The sequence below is a fragment of the Lutjanus erythropterus genome, chromosome 23 (genome assembly GCF_056507025.1).
Source record: "Lutjanus erythropterus isolate fLutEry1 chromosome 23, fLutEry1.hap2, whole genome shotgun sequence".
Lineage (NCBI taxonomy): Eukaryota > Metazoa > Chordata > Actinopteri > Lutjaniformes > Lutjanidae > Lutjanus > Lutjanus erythropterus.
Window position 1 is genome coordinate 5,624,865 of NC_139339.1, and position 27,924 is coordinate 5,652,788.

At 40.0% G+C, this 27,924-nt stretch overlaps 2 protein-coding genes, 1 long non-coding RNA gene and 3 other non-coding genes across 7 annotated transcripts in view; 3 read left to right on the plus strand and 3 right to left on the minus strand.

Annotated features, from left to right (window-relative positions):
* The window catches only part of ppp1r14bb (protein phosphatase 1, regulatory (inhibitor) subunit 14Bb), a 34,251-nt gene extending 23,032 nt beyond the window's left edge, over positions 1–11,219 (plus strand). The window contains exons 2-4 of the mRNA XM_084712412.1: positions 8,223–8,306; positions 8,399–8,431; positions 10,007–11,219. Coding sequence (XP_084568538.1) covers positions 8,223–8,306; positions 8,399–8,431; positions 10,007–10,075 — 186 coding nt within the window. The 3' untranslated portion in view covers positions 10,076–11,219. The remainder of the gene's footprint in view (positions 1–8,222; positions 8,307–8,398; positions 8,432–10,006) is intronic.
* A 4,740-nt stretch (positions 11,220–15,959) lies between these two features.
* On the plus strand, positions 15,960–23,067 carry brms1 (BRMS1 transcriptional repressor and anoikis regulator). 2 transcript variants are annotated; one of them, XM_084711951.1, is made up of 10 exons: positions 15,960–16,095; positions 18,988–19,204; positions 19,298–19,388; positions 19,494–19,621; positions 20,986–21,065; positions 21,188–21,284; positions 21,422–21,511; positions 22,532–22,596; positions 22,682–22,721; positions 22,812–23,067. In XM_084711951.1, exons 2-10 carry the CDS (start codon positions 18,994–18,996, stop codon positions 22,817–22,819), a joined length of 810 nt encoding a protein of 269 aa, XP_084568077.1. In that variant the 5' UTR covers positions 15,960–16,095; positions 18,988–18,993; the 3' UTR covers positions 22,820–23,067. The 2 variants fall into 2 exon arrangements, with proteins under 2 accessions (XP_084568077.1, XP_084568078.1); XM_084711952.1 differs by having other exon boundaries at positions 15,969–16,095; positions 18,992–19,204.
* On the minus strand, positions 20,304–20,377 carry trnai-aau (transfer RNA isoleucine (anticodon AAU)). The gene has a single exon. It is a non-coding gene; the product is annotated as a tRNA-Ile (tRNA).
* On the minus strand, positions 20,723–20,796 carry trnai-aau (transfer RNA isoleucine (anticodon AAU)). Its single transcript has one exon. It is a non-coding gene; the product is annotated as a tRNA-Ile (tRNA).
* trnai-aau (transfer RNA isoleucine (anticodon AAU)) lies at positions 22,045–22,118 on the plus strand. Its single transcript has one exon. It is a non-coding gene; the product is annotated as a tRNA-Ile (tRNA).
* A 2,432-nt stretch (positions 23,068–25,499) lies between the features above and the next one.
* Positions 25,500–27,855, minus strand: LOC146305525 (uncharacterized). Its single transcript, XR_014769093.1, has 3 exons — positions 27,377–27,855; positions 27,151–27,268; positions 25,500–26,331 (listed from the first exon to the last, which is right to left on the minus strand). It is a non-coding gene; the product is annotated as an uncharacterized LOC146305525 (long non-coding RNA).
* Between the last annotated feature and the right edge of the window lie 69 nt (positions 27,856–27,924).

A 27,924-nucleotide genomic window follows, 5' to 3' on the forward strand; every position in this document is an offset into this window, starting at 1 on the left:
ACGGTACAGGTGCCTTAAAGTTGAAAGTAAATAGTATATTAATCATTTACAGATTAAAGTACACTTAAATATATACCATGTTTTGGTACCCAACACTATTTGTAAGTTGAATTAATTTATACATTTGTTTATGATGGTCAAACAACTTAATTTGCTTCCAAACACACTGATGCACATGCAGCACTGTCTGGTTCCAGTTCCAACTAAAACACCAAGCTTTAAAGCTAGTTTTTAACTGTTTATGAAACGGTCTCAATTTAATATTTATGCCTCTATATGACCTAAATAGGCAAACAAGACCATCTGCAAGAAAATCGGGTATTTTTACAGAATTATTCTTAGGTTGGAGTCTTGGTGAAATCAGATAAAGATAGTTTGTGTTTATATTTTCCCAGGAATAGCTAACATTGAGCAGTTAAAAAGAAGCAGGAGATTTTTATTTGGATAATTTTATTTTTGACTTTATACTTTATGCTTTTGTCCACAGGGGCCTCCGAATTCCTTGTAGTAGCTCTAAATATCACTAACGCAACAAATATTAAAAGTTTATTTACTTTGGGTGGATGTTTTGCTGTTTGCTTCATTTATATGTTAAAAGCGGTTGCCACTGAAAGACCAAGCACTGATTGCCAATTTCTCTTAACGGTTGCCAATGGCAACCTGGCACCCATCACTGTCAAGCCCTGATTTCTTCTACATGGTCTCTTTCTTACACTCACAAGTTTACACACACACGGTGTACATAGATGCTATCACAGGACTGAGTGTGTAGTGTGTGCTATCAGTGGAAGACGTGCTGTGTAATCCTTGTAGGTGGCCTCTGTGACCTACTTACACATGCAGCTTCCCTCTCTGATAACACATGGCCTAATATCCACTTTATTACGCTCAGTATGGACCCGTGTTGTCATTTCTTTAGCCATGTGTCTACATGTGCAGAGACTGACATGACTCTAAAAGTATTTTAGAGATATTCGGGATTTCTCTGACTTTATGCTCACATCCTTTTTTTTTTATTTTTATATCTGCCTAGTTCATCTTTCACTGTGTGTAGCCTATAACTGCATTATGTGTGTCTCAGCTGTTTATCGCCACATGTGAATCGCAGCGTTGGAAGTTTTAACCAGATCTGAGGTCATTTCGAGTACTGTGAAATCAAGTTGGTCTAAAATTAAAATACTGTCGCCACGTGATGAATGTTTTTACTCAAGAAAACTTCCACGGGAGAAACCCTGACTTTGCTTCGTCGCTCTTTCTCCTCATCACTTCCCTTTGCAGAGATAGTTACCAGAGATAGTTACAGTAGCCATGATAGGCCTTTTTGTTGAGAGCACTGACCTACTTGTGTGTTTGTGTGGCTTATGTTTTTCCAGTGAGGGAGCTGTATCTGGCGTTTGATCTGTCCAAGCCTGCAGCCTATACAGTACACAGCCCCCTGTGAGAGGAATAGTACTACTGTGACCTACACACACACACACACACAGTACATACACATAAACACACTCCCATACTGTCACATCTCATTCTTCTCTGATCTGCAGGCAGCCTCCCTCCCTCCTGACAGACAGACAGTGCCTCTGTCTGCTGCTCTCCCCTCGTCTCAGCCTCAGCGTGTTGGTGTGTGAATCATATTTGCAAGCTTGTCAGAAGGAGTATAATTAAATTTAAAGACCACAATAAAAAGGTCTATACGCCTGTTTATAGTATCGGTTTGTTTCTCTTGTGATGCCGGTGGTTCAGACTGAGTGAAGTCTTGTGATGTGTAATTCCAGTTCAACTGAAAACAGTGCATTTAGTTGTGCGCGGTAAACTGCAAGCAAGTGAGAAACTAGCTGGCTACAAATAGTGCATTGAAGGCTGGGGTTTTGAATAAGTGTGGGAATTGAAAAACTGTTGACATTGTGTTTAGTGGTCTAGACTAAGTATGGAAAATAAGTGCATTGTTCAGTGATTCATGGTGATTTTTTGCTACTTTTTTGTCATATGATGAACAACCTACTTTTATCTGGTTTGATTCGCAATGAAGTACAGATCCTGCAGAAAAGGCCTGAGGTCTGTCTGACCAAAATGTTGCATTTATAATTGACTGAGCTCATTAACAGAGTGTGGATTCAGTTTTGCTAGTAAAAAATGACCCTGCAGTGTTTCCCCTACCATTACAGGGTGGCCCACCCCTCTTGAAAGAAACAAAATATTGTATTTTCTGTTGATTTTCTATTGTTTTTCTTCCACAACTCTTATTTTGAAATTTTATTTTGAAAGGATGTCTTTCCACGGATAATGCGGAGCCTTAGACAGATGATGTGCTGTCAGGCTCCGCTCAATAACTCATATTATTCATGACGTTACACTGTAGTTGATGTTAAGTGTGTTTATTGTACGGCTGTGTTGTCAGTAAACATTTGTTTCAGTAATTAGTGTGCTAATAAATTAACCTCGCCAAGTGCAAGTGTGCACAGTTACCTCTACAGAAACCCACCAACTGTTTCTTCCCTTCTTGTTCCAACTTCACAAAAATATGATAAAAGTTTAAATATGCATTCCTCCTTTTGCTGGGGAGCCACTCTAGGGCCCCAGTTGGTTTCCAGACCCCAGTTTGAAACCCACTAGGAAATTTGACAATCTGAGAATGAGACTCAACAATCAGCTCTTTCTCCAGAATCCTTTACTGCACCTTTAAAAGGTTTAATACTCTAATATTATCCTGATATTATCCTGAACTGCTTTAGTAGAATAGGAGCATAAATGTATCGTCTCTGTCAACAATAAAACAAACTTGGCACAATAAATATGCAGCTTCCGTTACAATTAATTACAACCATGTGTCCCAGAGAGGACACATGGTTGAATAAAACTATCTGAGACTTGGGCAGCACAGTTAATTGAAATATTGTCAAAATCACAATATGGCCAAGTGAAAAATCTAAAATACCAGAAGCTGCAATTTTTTTGATAAAAGAAAAATGTGTGACAAAACAACATTATAACAAAGTACTGTACTCCTGCAGAGAAGCCCTGGCCTGCAATTGTGAATCATATTACAATCGCAATATCTGTCAAAATAATATGCATTTATTTTTTGTGTGTGCAGCCCAATGACCTGCTACTCTTGTTATTCAGTTGGCTTGAAATGAGCCTTAACATTCACAGTTTCTCTTGTCTGTTCCTTAAAGTTAGGTTGCAACATTAGTCCGACATCACCCCAGCCTGTGGTAGTAGCCATACTAGCAATTTCAACAAGTCAATCTGCGAATAAACAGTAAAACAACATAAAACATTGCAAAATGTACATTTTGACATGACATACAAGTTTGAAGTCAGGTCATGGACAGCGAGCTTGAACCATGAAGTATAAAACCAGAAGGAACAAAAGAAAAAACATGAACGTAGTGATGTAGTGATTATTGCAGTTGCTTGCCATCTCCTGCAGTTGGTTTATCAACAGAGCGATCTCGCTGCCTGCACCTTTAGGCTCAAAGATAGTTTAGTAACCCACTCATGTCATAGATGGAGCATTGTGTTCTGGAGGCTCATGAACACCTTTTGCTGGTTGTTGCTCCCCAGCTGAATCTATTACTTGCATGTGTATCACTATAAATTGCACACTCAGCCTTCTTTAAAGTATCAAACACCCAAACTGCGGATGTGTTCTGGCTACGCTGAAAAGATTTTCTTCTGCAGGATAAATCAGATTTGTCTGTCTTTACCTCCGGACCTCTCTGAATTGTTCGACGGTGTGTGCCAACATCTCGTAGCCACCTCTCAGTGTGGATCACATCTGCAGCCAGCAGTGAAAACCCCCTCCTCAGACTCCAGACTAGTTCACTAAGTCAGTCTGGAGGATTGTTGGGGAAATCTTCCCTCGTGATTCCCGGCTTTCTTTGTGTCTCCTCTGTGAGGCCTGTCTTCCGGCCTTTTTCAACATCCCTCCCCTCCTTCTCCTCCTCCTCCTCCTCCTCCTCATTCTTCTCTCCCCTTCTGAGTCTGCTCCACTCAGCTGCTCCCTCTTCTCGATATGCTCCTTAACCTCTTACCTTCCTTCCTCTGGGCGTTCCCTCCCCCCCGCTTTCTCAGATTTAACAGTTTGTGTCTCAAATCGTTTTCAAGTAAGCAGAATTAAATGGAAGCCTTTGTATCAATTACTGCATGATTTTCAGGTACATTTAACAGCAGTTAGACCGTGACATTTACCTTATGAGTAATCCACGGAGGCACAAAGTAAATCCTGGGTGGCATTTCTCTTTTAACTTCAGATAAAATACAAATCTATCTTATTTTCCTTTCACTCGACAACCAGTTGAGTGTCTGTATCCACTTGTTTCCTTTGTCTTCTCGTCTTTGTTGCGTTTTCTTTCCTAGCTTCCTGTACTGTGTGTAGTAGCACATGGAGCCCACATGTTGGGCAGATTAGTCTTTGTGTCAGACTTCACAGCCTGAATGTGTGTGTGTGAGTGTGTGTATTAATAACAGACAGCTTCAGTACGTCTGTAGTAAAGCCAAACTGATAACTGTACTTTTGGGGCCGATATTGTAATGATCCTTCAAATGTGCTTATTAAACAACTGTGACACAGATTGGCAATGGAGGCAGGATATTTTACAGTGACATGAGGGCACTGAAACACTGAAGACAGTCTTCTTACTTAAGTATTAAGGAGCAATATGTTGCAATTACATGTGCAAAAATGAGAACAGAAGTCCAAAAAGCGACTTAGAGCCACAGACGGTATATTAAATAGGTTGAAATCCTATTTAACATACGATCTATGGTTGAAGCAAGTTGTCCCCCCCGCCCCGTCCTCCCCAGACTCGCAAATTGTCAGTAACAAGCGAGAATGAAGTCCTGCACTGTAAGTTGATCAGCTGTTGCTAACCGTCAGTTGTCTGTCGATGTAAAGCTAAGCCTTTTTTTTCCTGAAAAGAAAAGCCCGCTGCTCTGAAAATACACACTCTGGAGCTGGAGATCAGTTCCAGACCCCATCGACATATTGTTTAATTTAATGGTTATAAACTATAAAATATCCTGCCTCCATTACATATCTTTGTCATAAGTGTTGACTGCATTACAGTTCAAAAAAATCAGCATTAATGTATATATTTAATGTTCTGTATATTATATTTTTTTACTCACTCCCTCCCAAAAATCTAGTGTCAGTAAGGCCCAATATATTTATATACATAAAATGCTGCCTATAGAACTAGAAGAAATAAAGAAATATAAATCAAAACAATCGGCAAAATTGTTAAAAAATCATATCAGCACATATTAGACAATGTATACACCAATACAGATATAGACCGATACAGCTGTGATAGGCCAGTATCCGTAGTTAATACCGGTCGCCTGGCTCTGGTCTGCAGTGTAAGCATGACTGTTTGAATGCATCACACACCTTTGTGTCCGTCTTACGGAGCTTTGAAAAGAAAAACATCTTATGAGTGTGTGTCTGTGTACTTTTTTATGTCCCTCCTCTGCTTGAATGTCTTCCTGTCAGCTTTTGTGTGTGTGTGCCAGAATTTTCCACATTTTTTTTGTCTGCATTGGTGCTTACAGCATCACGTCTGTATGTCAACTTGTTTGTGTGTGTGTGTCTGTGTGTGTGTGTGTGTTGTACTCTGCTGACAGTAAGTCTGTCTGTCACCTCCAGTCTCTATCTCTCACACACAGGCTGTCCTGCTCCGAATTAAATCCTCATACCCCGCCCTTTACACACACACTCATCCCAACTCACACACACACACACTTCATCCAGCTCAGACTTATTATTAATGCCCATTTTATAATTCTTTAATCCATGTGTGTGTGAGGTGTGTGATGTTGAGGGAAAAAATACGACATTCGGTTAATGTGACACACAAATGTGCACACACAGCATGCTGTGCCTGTCTGTCTGTCTGTCTGTGTGTCTGTGTGTGTGTGTGTGTGTGTGTGATGGGGTAGGGGGCAGTTGGGCAGGTGCAGAGACAGCTGGTGTGGGCAACTCTAACCGAGGGGGAGGACGAGAGTGAGGGAGAGATTCCTGGAGAATGACATGAATATAGGGTAGCAATTGAGCTGCAGAAGAGGGGGAAACGAGTGTTTGTACGAGTGTGTGTGTGTGTGTGTGTGTGTGTGTGTGTGTTGTTGCCAGTGGTGAAGCGCTTTGATAGCACACACTGAGCCAGTGTGTGTGAGTGAGACAGATGGAGAACCAGAGAAAGAGAGGCAGACTATTAAAGCACTTCTTATACAGCAGATTAATCCAAAAAAAAAAGAATTGATTGGCTTAAAGGAGAAGGCGTGGCGAGAGAAGGACAGAAAGAGACAAAGGCGAACTTACGGCGAACTCGTTTTTCTCTCTTATTTGTTTGATAAGACATATACAGTAAAAGCTAGAGGCAAGTGTGCTCTTAAACCTAATATTAGAGGTCGGCTTATCAGTATCAGCCACTAATTGCTTTGCTGAAATTAAAAATGTGCACAAGTGAGCATTTATTGCAGCTATTTCTGTTATTAAATGGATGGATAAAGTTATTATCTAACTTTCTGTACAGTTCTTAAAGTCAAAGGAGCAGATTTAACCTTTTTGTTGTAGATATTAGCAGGTCTTAAAGCAATAATTTGAAATTTTGAGAAGTATGCCTATTTGCTTTGTTGCTGAGAGCTGGATGAGAAGATTGATGCCACTTTCACATCTTTACACTAAATATGAAGCCCGATCCAGCAGCTCAGCATAAAGACTTGAAACAGGCTACAAGTCTTTTTCCATGGAAGCCAGCGACATTTCTTTTTTTCTGCCCTTATGCTCTCAACTCCTGTACCGTGTAAACAACAGAGGAAAAACTTAGTCTTGCTGTTCGCAAGTTATTTTAATTTGAGCGCTTTTTCTTCCCATGACGTCAACAAAAAATGCAGCTTGACCGTCCACGTTCTCTCACTCTATTTGCAGACGCTCATTGACGTCAGCTAACACTGGTGACTGGTGAGACAGTGTAACTGTCACCGGCACTGTGAACATAACATAATGCTCTCTAAATAACACGCTATATCTTGTTTGCTTAATCTGCACAATAACAAAAGTATAAAAAATGATAAGTTTTTATACTTTGGACAGAGCCAGGCTAGCAGTTTCCCCCTGCTTCCAGTCTTTACGCTAAGCTAAGGGCAGGTTCACATCCTAAAGGTCCATTTCCTGAATCAAACAGTCAAACAGTCAGTTGGTAAAAATACAACAAACTAGTCATTTTCTACCTGGATACCGAACATCATGTAGCATTATCAGGTTCTGTTCACGTTGGTGTTGATCTGGAGACATAAAAGAGCTGCGCACATGAACGTCTCATAAGACATTGGGTCGCAGGTATTAAATAATAGTTCATAGTTGATCCAACATAAAGATAATTTTTCAAGCAATAATAGAAAAAACTTTAAGGGTTCCAGACTCTCAAATGTGAATATTTCCTGTTTTCCTTATTGTTGTGAGAGTAAATTGAATGTCTTTTGTTTTTGAGCTGTTAGTCGGATGAAACAAGACATTTGAAGACGTCATCTTGGAGTCTGGGAGCTTGTGCCAGACATTTTTCACTGATTTGATGCTCTGATTTTTTTTTTTTTAGACCAACTGATTAATCAAGGACATTCTCAGCAGATTAAAAGATGATGATCGTGATTGTTGGTTGCTGCCCTCTGTATGATTTTAAACATTCAAGTGAGGCTCTGTTAGTATTGTGAACACTGGTTGGTTATGAAAAGTGAAGAACTTAAGTTAAAGCATTTTCACACACTGAGTGCACATAAGCAAACAAAATTTGCATTTAAATAGACATTTTCTCTTTTCCATCCTTGCAACATATGATTTGAAAGTATCTAATCCTGTCTACTGGCCTGTTTCTTTGTGTCTCCTCTCTTTTCTCTGTCAGGTACAACATGTGGGCTAATGGAAGGGCACCGCCCTCTAGTGTTCAGATACAGTCATTCATCAGTCAGTGTACCACGTCATGCAGAGAGACAAAAATGTCTCTGCTGGTCTATTTGTAGACGACCACATAACATAAACACAGGGACTAAGAATAGAAAGGATGATGAGGCTTTCTTTCCATGTGTCCTTGAAAAGACTGTGTCCGTGACTAATGTGTGTGTGTGTGTGTGTGTGTGTGTGTGTTCGCCCACCAACCACCGTTTTACTGTCTGAGTAAGGAATTATTTCTTAATGTGCTCTTGTTCTCTTGTTCCATGTGTTCTAGGAGGAGGCCATTCCAGAGCTGGAGATAGATGTGGATGAGCTGCTGGATATGCCCAGTGATGTTGAGCGGGCAGCCAGGGTCAAGGTAGGACACGGACACACAGTTGTGTTAAAGCACGCAACGACACACACACAATGACCAAATGTGTATTCAGACTGTCTGTTACTGTTTTGCAGGACTTACTGGTTGACTGTTTTAAACCTACTGAGGTAAGTTTCTTACTTCCTTCCATCCTTCGACCCTCTCGGTCAGATTTGTGGACTTGAGTCAACGGTTTGATGACTTTAGACGCCACAAACTCAAAAAGGACTTGCAGCTTGACTTGAACTTTAACACTAATGAGTCATGACTTGCCTTGGACTTGAACCTTTTGACTCAGAAATACTCCACTCCTCCCCTCAAAGCCCAAGGATTAAAAATCCCCTGAATCATCAAACACTAACGCCTTTCATTCCCAGCAAGTCGACACTGAATTCCTCAGATCCACTGAACCGACCTGACATGTCAGGAGGTGGTGACAATAAATAAAATACTAATATTATGTCAATAATACACACAGTTCTACAACAGAACGGAATAGTTCTAGGCCAGAAAAAGAACAGTTCTAGAGCATAATATAAGTGTTCTAGAACAGCACAGTTCAAGAACAAAACAACAACGCAATGCAAAATAGTCATGCTAGGTAGGCAGCTTGAAGAAAAACACAAGACCCTTACAGACAAACAAAAGAAACCAATCACTGCTATGATAGCGACGTGTGAGAACCATCTGGTACTAGAACAAAGTAGAACAGTTCTACAACAGAACAGTTCCAGAACATAATAAAACAGCTGTAGAACAGTACAAGAATAGTCCAAGAACAGAACAGAAAAGATTTAGAACAGAATAGAATTGTTCCAGAACAGAACAGGCCTGGAACAGAACAGAACAGAACAGTTCTACAACAGAATGGAATGAACAAAACAGAACACAACAGAAAATAGTCATGCAAGATAAAGGGCTTCAAAAAAACATAAGAACGGAAATCTCTGTACTTTTATAAACAGACAAAAGACATCAGTCAGTGCAATGATAACAGTGACATGTGTGAAAACCATCTGGTAATAGAACAGAACAATTGCAGAACAGAACAGAACTGTTATATTGTTCTGGAATAGAACATTTCTAAGAATAGATGCATAGTTCCGTGATTGCGTGTTGATATTCAAACGTACCGTAGAAATCATGCATTTTAGTTTCACATTTTTATGGATGTGAATTCTTGAACTCATTTAGATATAAAAACATCCAGCTTTGTAAATTATCCCCCCCACCGCCAAAAAATCTATTTAAATCCAACCGTTTGACAGTACCATTGTCTCCGCGGCCCATTGGTCGTGAATAGCTGCGTAAAGTGTAATTCCACTTTTTGTACGGTTTAGTACAGTCAAAACAGACTCTCTCCACCTCCCTACACTTGTATTTTGAGTGGGATTCATTTGCCAAAAAAGAACCAAAAGGCACAAAACACAAAGTTAACAATGAATTGTTATATTGGTATTAAATTATTATGCAGATGCAAAATGTGCACGTTGAAAATTACACACGGAGATGCAACAACTTCACTCGACATTTGAAGTCAAACGAACACAAATGGGCACAAAGAGCAAAACTTGAGACTTTTTTTGTGACTTGTGAAACAATGACTTGGTCCCACCTCTGCCTTCATCTGTATGCACTGTGTATTTTTTTTTTTTGTTTTCTGAATCCCCCTCATGTGTTTTGTCCCTCCCGTCTCCCCGCAGGACTTCATCTCAGAGCTGCTCGACAAGATCCGAGGGATGCAGAAGCTCTCCACGCCTCAGAAGAAATGATGGCGTCCCCCTCCATCCTCCTCTTCCTCCTCCTCCTTCCCCCCTCCACCCCTCAGCCCTCACCTCTCGTCTTCCTACCATCCTTTTTATTTTGATGTCAGTTTTCTTCCACTGAAGAGCTTCAATGAAATACTCTGACTGGACCTTGTTTCCTCTTGTTGTTAGGCCCTTTTTTCCCCATCTCTTTCTCTCTTGTTGCCTGGATCCAGCCCCATAAATCGCTTGTATTTTTCATCTTGTTGCGACCTTGCCTTGTTTTGTGTCAGACTTCTTCTTAAAAACTATCAGTGAAGAAGAAAAAGTGAAGTAAAGGATGCATAATAACCAGGTCAGAACAGCAAGAAGCGATTCATCGGTCTTAATCCAGGCACTCTCCCACCTTCTCTTCTTCCCCTCCTGCTCCTCCTTCACCCTTTGTTTGGCTTCACTCCTCTTCCTCATCCACCTCTTCCTCCTCCCACCCTCCCTCACGCCACCCTCCATCTGTCTGAGGAGGAAGAGAAGAGGACGAGCCCCGTAATTACCGAGAGCGGAGCGGCCGGGAGTGGGAAGAGGAACAAGAGAGAAGAGTCTGCGACGGCCAAGAAAAGAGTAGAAGGAGGAAGCAGCCAATCAGCTTGAAGCAGGGCCTAATCATTGCTTACGTCTCTACCAATGAGATTCCTTACTTTGTTTATTTGTACGGGGTATAAACTTGTAAATGATCCAGCTACCAACCATGACTCTCTTGATATTTTGTAGTTTGAGGGCATGGGTATATTCACTTGACTCTAGTTTTTTTATTTTTAACTTTTTCGGGGGGGTCAGTACAATTTTTTTGGATAATTACCCCCCGTAATCTACAGAAGATGATTAGAGCGAAAATGAGAGAAATTTGTTTGCGTTCTGAGTTTAAAGTCAGAATTCTGAGGAAAATAAAGTCTGAATTCTGAGATTAAAGTTAGAATTCTTAGGAAAAAAGTGTAAATTTTGTGATTAAAGTCAGAATCCCGAGGAAAGAAGTCTGAATTCTGGGGTTACAGTAAGAATTTCGAGGGGGAAAAAGACTTCTGGGATTTAAGTCTGAATTCTGGAATTAAAGTCTTAATTCTGAGGGAAAAAAGTCAGAATTATGACTTTATTCATAGACTTTAAACTCAGAAATCTGACTCAGACTTTAAGCTCAGACCTCATAAATGTTTCACATTTGGTCCTAGTCCTCTTCCGTAGTAATCAGAGGCATTTCCTACAGTGGTGCATTTAAAGACTGTCACTTTTTTTCCGCGTGTGTGTATATCTGTTGAAAAATCTGCACTATGTCATTTTGGGAAGAAAATCTGAACCTCTGACCGCAAAGAATAATGTACCGTGTATCTTTAGTCCAACAAAGAGGAAAAATTTGCTCCCTGGAAAGAGTGGAACCTTTTAAAGAAGTCACTGGTTGGCTGCGGTGGTCATACGGTCCAGCTAAGTTTAGAATAAAAATCTTCCCTGGAGTCGAGGCTTGAGTAGAAGTAGGCTCTCTTAGGTCGAGTGTGCAGGAATAGAAATTCTTTTTAAAAAGTGTTGTTTTTTATTTTCTTCTTTTTCCTCAAATGCGTGGTGCAGTCATAAGAGAGGCTCTTTAGAGGCCACTGCTGTCCAGCCTGCACATACATACTGTATGTACGTCTGTGTGTTGCTAAATGCTACGTGTGTGTGTGTGTTGCTACATAATGTACAGCAACATTCATAATAGGAGTGTTTTTTCTGGCCTGTATATTCTGCTGTTCTGTACAACAAATTAGATTTTTAGTATAGGACTGGTTCCTGTTTTGTTTTTGTTTGTTTTTTCTGGATACATTTTGTCACACACACACTGACAGTCCGACAGGGGGACCCAGAACAAAGCTGCCTTGTTTTTGTTTTTGTTTTCTTTTTATCAGCCCCCTTTCTCAGTCTCTTTCTCTCCTTTTTTTTTTTTTATCTTAGAAATAATTTAGTCCACCCCGTCAGTTCAGAGCCGTCACACGTACATGGAAACTCTGAAAACGTCCATGTCAGTGGAGACTTTGTCCTGTCCTCCGCCTGTCAGTAGACCCACCAATGAGACGTCTGAATGGGAGGGACAGAGGGAGGGGAGGCCGCTGTTTTACACTGAAGCTGTCTAAACGCATTCACCCTTCTTTCTTTTATTTCTTTCTCTCTTTCACTTGCACGCACGCACACGCACAGGCCACCCTTGGGGGCGGATGAAACGGAAACACATTAGCAAACACAGCTGCCTCTCGCACAGATGTGTACACACACACACACACACACACTGAGCACTGAGAGAGAGAGAGAGACAGGTCCGTAGCTGTCCTCGCCGCTGCAGCTGCCAATCATCTCCAAGAATAAGCCATCTGTTTCCGATCCTGAGCCAATCAAATCGGACAGTGAAGCCCGACGGCCAATCGGAGAAGCGTTAACATTCGCTGTGATTCCCGTGGCCAGTTGCTAACACCTGCGGTGACGGCAGACCTCCGCTGTCTGTCTCTTTCTCTCTCAGTGCCAGCACACACACACACACACACACACACACACACACACACACAGGCCCATTTTCATCTTGCTGCTCTGTCATTTCTCCCTGGCATCCCCTCCTTCCTCCTCCTCCTCCTCCTCATCCTCCCATCCTTCTGTCCACCCTCCCTCTTTCCCTTCTTCAGTTCTTTTCCTTTTTTAAAAAAACAGATGTTGCCTTAGGTATTATTTATGTTACACAAACCAAATAAACGGGAGACATTCATTTTTAAAAAGGTAACGCAAACTGCTAAAAACGTGTGTTACCGAGCAGAACTGCGGAGAATCTCGGATCTTCTGTCGCTCCTTTTCTCCTTTCTTTGTTTTTGGAAAAACAAACTGAGATTCTGTTGTTTTTTTAGAAGTGAGTGTTTAATACTTAGGCCTTGATACAGTGATTTTGTTTAGATAAAACGATGTTCTTTACATTTACCATTTGAATACTGGTCTGTTTTTATTGTGATCATGACACTTCTTGACGCCAGGCCTTGGATTTTAACATGTAGTTGAACAGAAAAATCCATTCAGATCCATTTTGGTGCGATTGCTTTTGCCTTTCCCCGTGTGGTTTCCAAATCGAGCGCGGTCTGCAGTTTTTTGGAGACGTTCTGATCGGTCGGATTGTACCAGGCAAGCTCAATTAGTAGCTGAATTTGAGTGGATTTTCGTTTCTAAATCCAGGTTTGGATTATACCTTCTTAGACTGTTATTGAGAAGTCTGTTTTTTTACTGTTGGGGAAAATTGCAAAAAAAAAAAAGTATATATACTGATTATTATCATTGAGGCTAAATACAAGAGCTAAACCATGCGGACTGGAGGAGTGGAAGAAGTGTTTTTTTGGACAATGATTAGATCAAACCAACAAACAAATGTAGCAATATCAACAACAGGTCTTGTTTTTGCCCAATTTTGTTACACTTTTATGCAACTTTAATAAAAACATGTAAAATGGACGTGTTGTTTCTTTGTTTACTTGGTTTGTCATTGGCTGCGGACGACCACAGATGATTATAAAACTGTTTATTCACTTGTATTTAATTCAACAAATCATCCCTTTAAAATTTGACATTTATTAGTGTGTTATTTATGCTTTTGTTAAGATTTTTTTTTATTTAATAAACCCTTCTGATAGACCTTTTTATGGGAGATATTTTGAATTGGCAGGTAAAGCACAGGAATGACGCTCCCTGTTCCATTAAGGTTAAATGTCAGTGATATACACAGTAGACAGTATACACAATATTTAAGGAAACGACATGCAGACATGATTCAGGTTCTTAGTTCCACCTGTAGTTTTACAGTGACACACCAAAATGTCTGCCACGAAAAAAGGCCTTTTGTCCAAATGATATGAATTCCTCCATTATTATTTGCATGGCTCTCCAGACAGTTTGCACTACTTCAGTGCCATCTTGTGGTGAAATGTAGTACGACAGCTGCATTTATATCCCATTGTGAAGCAGGAATGGGTTTTGCACTTTGTCGGTTATATCCTGCACTCATCACAGGGTGGTAAATGTAAGCCCAGATTGATGCTTAACATCAGCAGTACAATGGTTGTATCACACTGTGCTAATGACTCCCATCTCTACAGTAACAACTCCTCTGAAGGAGTTAAAGGATAACAGTGGATCCTTGTGTTTATGTTTGGTTTATAACACACCTTTTTCACAGCAGCTATTTGACATTAAATAGCACAGAGCTGCAATGATTAATCAAGTAATCAATTATTTAATTAATAAGACACTATTTTGATAATCGATTAATCAGTTAGAGTACCTTTTGAATTTTAAAAAATCCAAATTCTCTGATTTCAGCTTCTCAAATGTGAATATTTTCTTGTTTTTTTTAGTTGTCAGTGACAGTAAACTGGATATCTTTAGGTTGTGGACAAAATCTTGGGCTTTGAGAAACTAATTGTTATTTTTCACCATTTTCTGAAATTTTATGGACCAAACAACTAATTGATTACTTGAGAAAATGATCAACAGATTAATTGATGATGAAAATAATCGTTAGTTGCAGCCCTAAATTAGTAGTAGCAGTGCTTTTGTTTTGCTCTTACATGTAGTTGCATGTAGTTAACTTATAACCTGTAGACCAGGGCTATTCAAATTCAATAGCAAGTGGACCAAAAACAAAAACCACTGGGGATTCGTGGGCCACAGCATTATAACCAGTTCCACAAAGCAGCCAGCAGGAAAGCTGTGGTTACAAGGGTTGAAGCAGAGGTGCAAAAAGTTACATCTAAAAAACCAAGGAGACATGAGGTGTTTTTCTGTGCAAGTTGATATCCACAAATGCAAAAGATGAATATAGTAAAACAGTATACATCAGAATAACAGTAAGCAGGACTGTTTATAATATCCTTAACAACATGTCCAAGCAGCCATAAGGTTCTTATAGCAGGTCCATATCCACAGTAAAACAGTATCCATACTACACAACGAACAAGCCTGTTTAAATCATTTTAAAACAGATTTGTAGTCTTCTAATTTTACTAAAATATCCCACTACCACAATCTCACACTTGCCAGCCTGATTTGCAGGCAGTCTGTCGTGGGCCACAGAAATATTCAAAAGGGCCATAACTGGCCCATGGACAGCTAGTTGAATAGGCCTGCTGTAGACTGTGTCATTTCAACCGTACAGCTAGTGCACGGTTCAACAAAACAATGTTCCTCTAGGACTATGGTGCCACATAGAACAACACTGAGATCTACACAGCACTACTAAGTTGGTGGTTGTCCCAGTGGTTTGCTGGGTCTGGGTCACACAGAGGGCCTGAAGATACAGGCACACACCACAAGACTGTGCAAAATTACTAGAATAGTCCAAAAAAATAAAGTATAATAAAATAATAAAGTTAAAAGACTGTTACAAATAGTTTGTAATAGTTAAAACTGTGAACGTAAACATAAGCTGCTGTACAAACTAATCACTATATTTATTTCCCAGCATAATTATATATTATATGATATTATGTTATAATGTGACTGAAAAAAGATATGCACACTATTTGTACAATATATCAGTATGGTATGACATTTTGTATAGGCCTGTTTTTTTATTATTATTTATTTTGCATTATAGCCTGTAATCACTGTATTTGTTGTCCAGCATCATTGTTTATTATATTATATTATATTATATTATATTATATTATATTATTATAATGTGGTTGAAAAAAAGGATCTGCGCGGTATTTGTAAAAGATCCAAACTATTGGCTTATTCTGATGGTTTACAGCAACAAACTTGACAGTGATTGGCTTACCGAACCTGGTGCAGCATCTTGATTGGACAAGCCGGCGCTCGGGATGGTCGCGCTCATTGGTGACGCCAACACGATGGCTCGGCGCTGATTGGCTGAAGTTACGGGTTGTAGAGTCCGGCAAAGTGTCGAACTGGAGGCTGAAGTGAGGAGGAAGTACTTTTTAAAAATGGAAATATAACAAATGATAGTCTAACTTTGCACAGCCGAGCGGAGGGAGCAGGTGAGCGGACTCTCGTTAGCTGCTGTGTTGTCCGGTGAAAGGGAAGCTTTTCTGTTTACTAATATCATCTCCTGCCCGTCTGCATGGACGGTAACGTTACTTGATAATCCGTGTGCAGTTGGGGGACAGACAGGGTCTGTATGAAAGCTGCTATAGCGATGCTTCGACATGCTTAATGACATTTAAACGCTGATAATAGTGTTTATCATGAAACTCCTGGTACGTCTGGAGAAAATATCTGTCAGTGGTGTGACAGAGTGATGAGCAGGCAGTCATTCCCTCGCTGTGTGTGGTTTCAATTGTTAGCTAATGTTGCACTTGACTTCACTCTGGTTTATTTGCCGCTAATTTGTCACGGACACGTAACAACGAGTCTATGATCATTTCTTTTTCGTTTTTAAGTGAATATACTGACAGTGTAACAAGGTTCGGACTGGGTTCGGGTCATTATTTTAGTGTAAATATCGCCGTCGAGCTCATAACGTTTATCATCTTTACTGTATGACATCACGGAAGCTACCAGTGATCAAGCTAGCCTAATTGATTTAGAGCATCCGGTAAGGTTACAAAATAAAAGCCTGAGTAATGGTACCTGGCAAGTGTTGGAGGAAAAAACATGATTCGTTTTAAATTTATAATTATTTGTCGTACAGCATTTTCAACGTAGTCTGTGGTAATATAGTTTGTTGTTAGCTTTTCACTAAGAAAAAATCGGATAATTTCCGGTTTGTGCTGTGTTTTTCCAGCTGGCTTGACAGAGATACGGAAGCCATACGGTAGCTCGATGTCCCGCGGGCTTAGTGCTGTTTTGCTGAAATTATTTGTAAAGATCGAATCTATCTGCCTTTTCAGCGTATTTTTATATTCTTCCTCTTGTCTGCTTCCTGTGCTGTTTTGTAGCTTACTATATTGCCGCCCAGCTGTAGTGTTGTCATCAGCAGCATCACCCACACCGAGTAAAATTAGCACAAGTAAATAAACAGATATCAATGTCAATCTGTTGGGAATGTTACTTTTTAAATGTAATAGGTTATACATTACTAGTTACCTTGTTAAACGTTGAATAATATGTAATAAGCCAGCAATATTTTAATTACTTCATCAAAATAATGCAACCTATTAGATTTCTAACAAATGTTTCAAATAGGGCAACAAAGCTGAAAAATACTAAATATCTCCATGTCCAGAAATCACCTCAGAAGCCATTCCTGCACAGTGAAAAGTGAATGTAGTAAATGTGAATGTTATAATCTGCATATAAGCTTTTTACCAAAAAGAATATATATTGCAATGGCAAACATTATGACTGTATTATGACGTAATGAATAAATGCAACTGTAATAAGTTACAGTTGCATTTATTTTGTAAAACCCCTGTGGCTGTGGCAACAACGGATGTTTACATCAGCGAGGTCGGACAGATGATTGTAGACTGACAGAATAAGCTGATATATATTCACTCGACTGGAGAAATGTGACCGCATTAAGCACAGACACAGACATAAACCTGCAGGCGGAGCTGCTGCTGCTACTACTAGCTGCTAACGTTAGCCACACTGTGTGTCAGGCTGGAAGCTAACGTTAGCCACACTGTGTGTCAGGCTGTAAGCTAACGTTAGCCACACTGTGTGTCAGGCTGGCAGCTAACGTTAGCTCTGGGTCCTTTACCTGCAGACACTGTGACCCTCTTCGGTCTAAAAAAGTGAAGCATAAGCATGTAAGGTTTGTATTACACAGCGCGAAGTAGCGCGCATTTCAGCGGCATTTCAACTACGATTTGGCGATTTTAGACTGTGATTAACGTCTTCAAATGGCTCTTAATACACACAATATTTTTTTCGGACAGTGTTTAACATTATAAATTAACAGACTTTGCCTTGTGTTTTCTTAGTGACTATTCTAAATTTAATTTGGCATCTAATCAGCAGAGAAATTAGTTGTCAGGAACATCCCTAGTACACACGCTCAAGCAAGCATACCTGTGGTGGTGGTGTGCAGCAGTGAAATGGGTCCCCGCTGAAACACTTTGCCGCCGCGCACGTTCTGGACGTTGTTTGGGCTATTCACCGGTATGGCGGTATATGAAAAATTCATATCATAACGAAAATAAAGACCGGTTTTCGGTACGAACCGGTATACTGCTCAGCCCTAATTTCTTCCTTTTACTGAATACTGCATTTGTAATAAAATTGCAATGGCTACATGCAGCTTTTTAAAATAAGAAGAAAAATGGTGGATAAAAATAGGATTTAACTCAGTCAGGCTTCTTTATTCTGAAAGAATTTAGGAAATGTATGTGTTTGTCTGCAATAGTGGTCGACTGATAAGAGTTTTTCAATCTCAGGTGCCGATATTTAGAGAGAAGGGCGGCCAATGGCTGATATATAATTCAGATATCAAAATAATGAAAAGCCATGTATTATTACATTATTATTGCATTGTTTCACGCACATTACGTTAAAGTTAAAGTGCAGGACTCAAACTCACTTTTTCACAGCCTTCCCAAAACTCACAAGGGGGGGGCGCAGTCACACTGACACAAGGCTGCCTGCAGAAATGTCTACAGACTTTTTATGTTTATCGGCCTCCTGAGCACAGGCATCCGCCAAATACTAATTATCTCAATATGTCTGATAATTGGCCTGATTAATGTTTGCAATTGTGCATGTAATTTTTTAGTTGAGTCAACATAAGACCTCTAATTTACAAGCTGAAGACACATGGTGGTGGTAAACATGTTTACACAAAAAAGAGGACTCACCATTAGTCAACAAATTTAAAATACATCACAAATAATGAACAAACATCAATAACATGAGTAACTCATTGTGACTTTAAAATCTTTACACAGTTATGTATTAGTGTTGTAAGTGTGTGTTTCCATATTTTGAAGCCAGCCATGCCCGCCCAACCCCCTGTGAGGGAGCCGGAGGAGGAGATGGAGGCAGAAGGAGAGTCACAACTCCCTGAAGCCAACGGAGAGGTGGAGCAACCGCGGGAGAACGAAAGAGGGGGAGAGGAGACCATGGAGGAGAGCACAGAGGAGAGGGACAGTGACCTGGACGAGAGCGAAGAGGAGGAAGAGGAGGAGGAGGAAGAGGAGAGTTCAGGTAAAATCCAAGTGCTCTGCTCAGATTTTGCCTGATGTGTATGAAAGGAGAGATGAAGAAACTGTTTTTCAATGTTTCTATGTGTCTGTGAAGAGATGGATGATGAAGACTGTGAGCGGAGGAGAGGAGAGTGTCTAGATGAGATGTTGGATCTGGAAAAACAGTTTCAGGAGCTGAAGGAGAAGTAAGTTGAAAGATGAGGGATGAAAAAAAACTAGTGTTAATCTGGTGTAAATGAAGGACAGAAAACGCATAAGAAGGAAACACTGACTTAACTCTGTGATTTCAGGTTGTTTCGGGAGCGTCTGAACCAGGTGAAAGTAAAGCTGGACGAGGTGCTGACGGGGAAGGCTGGAGAATACAGAGAACCGCTGGCTGCACTGCAGAACAGCATGCAGATACGAACACAAGTGGCTGGTAAGGAAAAGAAAAGGAAAATGTCACTTTGACCACAGTGGTATGATGATTTAAAGCTTTGTTTGGACTCTACCCTGCATATACTGTGCATGAGTTCCCAAACATCTGAAAAATTAAATGGTATCATGGGGTGTGGATGTGTGCTGTCTATAGTAGCATGATACAACTTATTGCCACTGGATGGGGCTGTTTAAGTAACATTAACTTCTCTGGAGGGGTGAAGGGACACGAGTGATTGTGTAGTTTTTCTAAAATATGAATTACTGAAATTCAAATGTTATATAGGTGCAGTAGTGTGTAAGTTCACACTTGACAAAAGCGTTTCTTTGTTTTTAGAACGTTTTACACCACAGCAGACAGGAAACTTGAACACCAACACATCGTTAAAAAATTCACAGTGGGAATTCAGAAATACACACGAATGTATGTAACACAGATCAGTCTATGTCTTCCTCACTGTAACAGAGACTTTAGGTCATACATCTCTCTCTAGCATGTATGCATCACACTTTTTTTTCCTCAGATATGAATAATGCTTACAGTCATTATTTATTAACTGATCCGTTCAGTTAACCGCCTAAATCATAAGCACAATCAGTCAACTCATCATTGGCACACTGACTGTCAGGGTTCAGTGTTTTTTTGGTGAGATGGTCATATATAGTGTTCTTTAAAGCTTTCGTGGCCCGTACGGGGATCGAACCCGCGACCTTGGCGTTATTAGCACCACGCTCTAACCAACTGAGCTAACCGGCCATATTTTGCAAGAAAATACCAACAGAAGCAGACTGCAATAAGTGATTGTCTGTGACATTGTTAAAAGTAGTTTGATGTGTGCTTCTCTCAACTACTGTGATATAAAAAGCCAATTTTTGGCTGTTTGCATCCATGTGTGATGGCAAACCTGCTGCTGCGACACCTGTATGATGTCCAGATGGTCCATACAGTATGTATACATATGGATTTTTCAGGGTATCATTTGATATATCGAGTATACATACAAGAGCACTGTTTATGACGGACTAATTCTGGATGAACAGGTCACTACTGAGAAACATCAAGCAGTTTGTGATGGATATCAACTGTGTGTCAAAACACCATTGGCCCGTACGGGGATCGAACCCGCGACCTTGGCGTTATTAGCACCACGCTCTAACCAACTGAGCTAACCGGCCGTATTTCCTTTCAAAATATTAATACAATTTGGTTTTTGACAAACAATCATCAGCTCTCTGTAAAAAAAAAAAAAAGATCTGCGTTAGATCAATAAGTTGTTTGGGGTTGCTATCTGATTCAGTCTTCCTCCAAGCGTTCACAGTGGGGTCTCTCTGACTTTAACCTCCACTCCGTGTCTCTGTCTACAGGAGTGTACAGAGAGTTGTGTCTACAGGTGATCAAACACAAGCACGAGTGTGAACTACAAGGAGCAAAGCAGCACCTGGAGGTAATACACCAACATACTCATATTCACTTAATCCAGTGTTTTTGACCAAATGTGTATATTTATTTATGTATGTATGTATGTGTGTGTGTGTGTGTGTGTGTGTGTGTGGGTGTGTGTTACAGAGTGAGCGGACATTGCTGTTTGACGCCATGAAGTCAGAACTGCTGGAAAAGATCAGAAGACTGGAGGAGGACAGACAGAATATAGACCTCACCTCAGGTACAAAGACATTACTGTACATCATCATCATCATCATCATTATTAGTTAACTGTTCTCAAAACCTCCTGACAGAAGAAGTAAATAATCTGAACAGTGAGATGAGTTACATGATCAATGCTGTATTTTCTCATTTCAGAGTGGAGCGATGAGATGAGGGGCAAGAAGTGTAAAAGAAAGAACCTGCTGGGTCGGTCGGAGAGGAAAAAGAAAGTAGCTCTGGTTTCAGGTAGAACTTCATCATCCTCCTTTGTTGACATTTTTAAGTGGACCTTTTGTGCTTTCTCTTATCCTGTCGCATTTGTAACGTTACAACGTCAGATGTTCATATTTACCGTGGCCAAAGTTTCAAAAGATGAGGTAAATGTATGTAAACGTAATTTCTAGGAATACAAAGGTCAGGTTTCAGATTGCTCTCAATGCAGCACTGCGACGTGCACTCAAACCCATCTCTACAACCTTCAGCCGGTCAGCCTGTTACCAGGGCAACACTGTTGTTTATGTTGTGAAAGAAACATGATATCACAAATAATGATTTCATACTAAAGTTTTGAACATACAAATCTCACATACTGTTCTGGTGTTCTAAATATCACTTTGGTAGGAAGTATCAGACGCAGTCAGTGGCTGAGAGTTAGCTAACACTAATAGAAATGCTAAGCAAAGAAGACATCACATCTTTACTTACTTAGTCTTTATAGCCTTGTTCATGATGATTTTGTTGTCAAAATCTGATTCTATCAATATGACAGTAGGTAACATGGCCGGTTAGCTCAGTTGGTTAGAGCGTGGTGCTAATAACGCCAAGGTCGCGGGTTCGATCCCCGTACGGGCCAACTTGTTTTTATACAACTTCCAAACTATCAAGTAATCCTGTTATCATGAATTTGATATGTAAAGAACACTGTGAGGGAATTTCTTGAAACTTAGTCTAAACATCCACTTGGACTCGAGAGTGAACTGATTAGATTTTGGAGGTCAAAGGTCATGGTTACTTTGACCTCACAAAACACATTTTTGGCCATCATTTAAGAATTCAAAATAAAAAATTACACAAATGTCTAAAAGGATAAAATGATGAGGTGGTGACATTTTATATCCAAAAGGTCAAAGGTCAACTTCACTGTGACATCATATTGTTTGACTCTCTAACAAAGGATGAACTGAGGGGCTGCATAAAGGGCCATTGTAAGATAAATAAGGACGTGACTATTTGCTGGAGTAACACCTCTTCCTCTGCGTCTCACAGGGCCTTTCATTGTCTACATGTTGAGAGACATCGACATCCTTGAAGACTGGACTGCTATCAAGAAGGTAAAAAATAACCAGCTACAATTCAACTTTAGCTCCCAAATTACTGAATGCTAAATGTGATGTTAGTCTCGACGTCTTTTTTCAGGCAAAGGCAGCTCTGTCACCACTAAAGAAGAAAGTTGAAAGTAAGTCTGCCCGTCTTCCTGTCTGCATACACATATAAACACCACCCTGTCTGAGGTGTTGATGCAAGCCATTCTCATTTTGTCTTTCAGAGCGGTGATAATAGGAGCATCTTATTGAAGACCAGTGGCAAAGAAACCAAAATTAACACAAACACACACACACACATTCCCCTGCTACTTCCACTAACAGTTAACGGTTTTGTCTCTTTTGACCCCCAGCAACCAGCCAACCTACTGCTTGTTTATTATCTTATTGCTATTTAAATAAGTTTTTAATGATATGACAACCTTGTATTTATAGAATGATTTATAATGCTGATTAAAATTTTAATCTTTTGTGACACAAGGTCTTGTGCGTTTCTTTGATTCTCTTTTGATCTGTGTGTGTGCATCACTGTACACACAGAAAGTAAATGTAGGTAACTAACCTTTCAAAAATATCCTATTTAATGATGTTTCATGACAGTATGTTGGAGTACCAGGGCCACTTTCTGGAGAAAAAAATAGTAAGAATTAAGTTTAATTATTGAGAGAAAAAGTCCTAATGAAATGAGAAAGAAGTTGAAATTTCTAGAAACCTTTACAAGAAAAAGTTTACAACATTCTGAGAAACAAGGCATATTGAAAAGAAAAAAATTCAAGAACACCTGCTTTACAGTATTACTACTGGCAATGAACATCACAGAGAGCATCACAGCAGGGCTGAACGATTCTTAAAATATGATCTGCAATATTAGCGCCACTGGTAATTTTACATCATTATTCTTATTTTGATTGAAAAACAAACATTAACATGACTGTGGTGATTTTTTCTCCTCATATCCTTGTATACAGAACAAGGACACGACGTGATTTATTCATTGAGATTTTTGGAGTATATGGAAAATTACAAGATTTATTACAGTTTGTTCAAAGTATGGAAAAGTCAGTGCTGATGAAAAGATTTGACACACTTCTTATTCAATGTTTTTTCTATATTTTCATTATGTTTTTACATTGTGGATGAATACTGGAGACATCAGGCAAAATATGTTGCCTTTAAAGAATGTAAAATAAAAAAAAAAGGTTTTCACATTTGTACTTGTCAACCTGCAAGTTTTTGCTTTTTGATATTTTAGATTCTTCAAAGTCGCCACCATTTTCTTTGATGACAGTTTTGCACAATGTTGCCATAACCTGAAATATATTTTATTTAAAAAAATAAAGAGAAAACCTTGAATGAGAATTATGTCCAAACTTTTGAGTGGTGCTGTACATTTTTATAATTTTGGTGTGCAGTGTGATTTTGTTTCTTTGGTGGTGGCGACACCTACTGTTCAAACCTGTGACTTGCTCTGTGCAGATCAAATCAGTAGTTAATATTCTCTCGCAGATGACAAATAGTTCTCTACTCCCTTATTAAGTGTGATAAACTTTTCGGCATCAGCTCCAACACACAATAAGCTTGAATAATCAAAACCAAGCCATTCGAACCCTGTTGTGATTACGTGGACGTAATGACGTCTTGACGTTCGGCTCTAATCGTTCCATCGTCTCCATGGTGCACAAGAAGAACACATTTTAGCATTCTATGGAATTTGGCCCGGTCGCCATCTTTTTTTTCCATGATTTTGATACAAATTTTGGACAATTTATTGCTCTCGAACCAAAATAACCGCGTTTTCAAATGACTACACTGATTGTTAATTAATTCCACGCGTGTCCCGGGATATTTAAGACATTCTGTGCACAAATTAATCATTTTACACGGAGAAATAGTCGAGTAAAAGTTTGTTTCACCAAATTATTTTTTTTTCCTCAACAGGCCTGACGAACATGTTAAGTGTCCACCTCGAAATTCAACAAGTGGCACAGATTTATTTCCTGATAAATAGCTTTTGAATGTTTTAGGGGCATGAATCGATAACGAAAATGATAGAACAAATGTAAAAGTTGTCTTACCTGCACAGGGGCGACTCCTTCCAGCAGGTGTTCCTCTGTCATTAGTGCTCTACTGATTTTCAGGCTCTTCGGTTTTTCACAGAAGTTGAGTGTTTTTCAATAAAAATCCATATTCCAATAGTTTCTTCTAGTTCTCCGGAGAGAGTCATCTTTCCCCAGGCTGGGTTTTGAACAGGTCAACTCGGGTCAAGATCCAAATGAAAAGTGAGAAATCAGACTGACCTGCAGCCTTTTATATGACCTCTGCTGGACCATCACTCTGTTACCATGACAATTACTGACGCATGTGTGCGCGCGCGCGTGTGATAATCAGATAAACATTATTTACGTGTTTTCTGATTTGTGTGCAATTATTTGTTTTCCTTTTTTTCCCTGCATTCTGATTAATAATTACATGGGGAACAATCTATTTCAACTATACGCATGCTAATACAACAAATGTAAACTCTAAATAATAATAATTTTTAAAAAATTAAAATAGAGGAGAAAGATTAAATAGACAAAACTTTTAAAACTTTTTCTGGTATGCCCTCCCTTTCTGGTAGTGCAGAGTTGTGCAAACCATCATCTCCACTGTCACTGGATTTGTGAGCTCAGTGGATAGCTTTTTTTTTTCAGATTTAAAGAGTCTTGTGAGGCATTCAGGTATATAGGGATAAATGTTGGAAAAACATGCCTTTTCCTAAGCATACATTGATTGCTTTTTATCAACTTTGACGCAGTTACCTCACATACACATTGATATATAGTAGATAGTCGAGTGTAGGCCACATAAAGCATAAAAAGAATGTGGAAATGAAGCTAAAAGATGAGGTGAAGAAATACGAGAGGCAAGAATGTATTTGGACAGTGTTTATTTGAGATGAAAAGTGGGAAAGAGGAGAGACAGGACATTTTTATGCGTATTTACATGTGCACCGTATTCAAATAGCAGCAAAAATGAAAAGGAATGATACAGAGCTGTCAGTGTCGATAGCTGTGTTTTTCTTTGTCTTCTGATACTGTGTTCTCCAGAACAAGGTCTTCAGAAATGTTGTTTTCAACAAAATGTCAAGGTAAATTTGCTATCCTCGACAATATCCTGTCCTGAACTACTACCTGTGATCCAGTGAGGTTGACACCAACTTTCCAGTGCCTATTTTAAGTTGTTGCTGTGCTCAGATTACATTTTATTCCTTTGCTCTTTCTCTTGACACATATTTTCCCTCCCTCCTTTCTGTTCTCTCTCTTTCTTTCCTCCCCCAGCTTTTCGTTTTCCTCGTCCATTTCTTCCCCTCAGAGTTTCTAGAGAACCTTTTCTCCTCCCCCTCTCACCCCCACTTTCCTCCCTCCTCCTGGGTGCCAATGAAGCATTATTCATGACATCACTATCCCCCTCTTCTTCCTCATCTCCTCACAACTGCTTGCTGAGTTTACGCGCCTGTCTCTCCCTGGCTTCGAAGGCGTTTTTGGTGTCCAACAGCTCGTCCAGCTGCCGGCGGATGCGGGCCATGTCGAGCTGAGAGGCCTCGCACTGCTCCCTCAGGGCGGCCGACTCCACCCTGAGCTGCATGGCGGCCATGGAGAGCTGCTCGCTGCGCTCACGGCACTGCATCTGCATCCTCTTGGCATCGTGCAGGAGGGACTCCACGCTCACGGCCACTGATTCACACTGGTTTTCAGACATGTCCTGGACAGAGACAGAGGGACGGATTGAGGTCAGAGGTCAAAACAGCAGCTCTGGAACTGGACATTTCACATATAAAAGTCACATTTGAACCAACTCAGACAGATTAAATGTGGGCAAAGTTTCAACGTCTATTTCTGGGCTAAATAAAAGCTACAATGAGCCAAACAGATTTAGCCCAAAAGACAGCGCTGAAATGCCGTAGGGTGCTTTGTGGTTAAAAATTTATTAGCAAAATCAAGTCACACTTGATGTGAATAGTCAGGCATGGCTACATTTCGCTCCCGAGTTATTTATTACTTATTTGCTGCTTATTTGCTTCACTGTTGGTGTGTAAAGGCCTTCAAAACGGAGTGTGTGAGCTTGAAATTGAGCGTTTAAGCAGTCAGATGCTTGAAAACGGACAGTTAGTCCAGTTGAAAGGCTCTCTTATGGTTCGGTTTTTGAGATTTAAGGACCCTGCTCTGTTCTCTGTCTGATTTGGCAGTAATTTAGGGCCCTCCTGCCAAAAAATCAGATAAAGTGAATCAATAGCTCGCAGTCAGAAGTCCAGCACAGATCAACAGGTTTAAAAGAGAACATTTGATCTGTGGAGAGTGAAGTAGCTTAAAGAGGCTTATCATGGCTTAGCTCACACTGCAGTGTCCACCGCTCTTCCCTGTGTTTCTCTTTTAGTCCTATCCTACCATCCCCGTCCCATCTATCATTTTTTTTCAATCTACTCTTCTTATTTTCTCTGAGATATGTTTGAGTTTTGTTGTAGCTTATTTTTCTATCCAGCAGCCCAATAAAACAGCCAAACAGGATGTGAAAATGTCTTACCACAGACTGCAGAGTCAAGCTTATCTCGAGCCTTGTGGTCGTCTTCTGAGACTCGAGTTGAGGACAGTCCTCAGTGTTCTCCAGTGCTCTTTCCTCTTGGTTATCCTTTACAGGCTTCCTGTTTATATATGTATATATGAAGAAGAAAAAAAAACAGATCGTAACATCAGGTAGGGGGTTTACCCTAGACACAGATGTTGCAGGTGGTTCTTAGAAGCTGACTTACAGTTTTTCCTCGAAAAAGGCCAGAAAGTCTTCTATATTCTTTTATTTCTTTTGGTGCTCCGTCTCCCTCTTCCTGGTCCCGTCTCTCCTAACTTCCTCTCTCTACCTCAGGGCTCAAGCAAGGTCAGGTAATCCACAGAGATTAGACACATGTTGTAATCGCAGGCTCATCAGACTGTCTATTTTAATCTGTCAGGCAACTGCTGGTGATTCATTCGGTCACGCTCCGGTCCACTTCAGAACAAAATAATCTCATGGGAATTCTCATGTCTGGAGGCCAAGTAATGATTCTTTATTTCAGGTTATGTCTTAATACACTTCATCCTATCTTATCTCAAGTTAGGAAATCCTAAATATTTAATCCAACATCACTTATCAACTTTTATGTCTGTTACCTAGCAACCAACACTACTTTTCTCACCTCAGCAAGCTGAGTAACTTTGAAACTTTTGGTTTTCTATCACTGATAATGATGTTGAAACAGAAATTGAAACATACAAAAGACAGAGCAAAGACAGATGAGTTAGAAGTTTTAATAACATCTGTAGA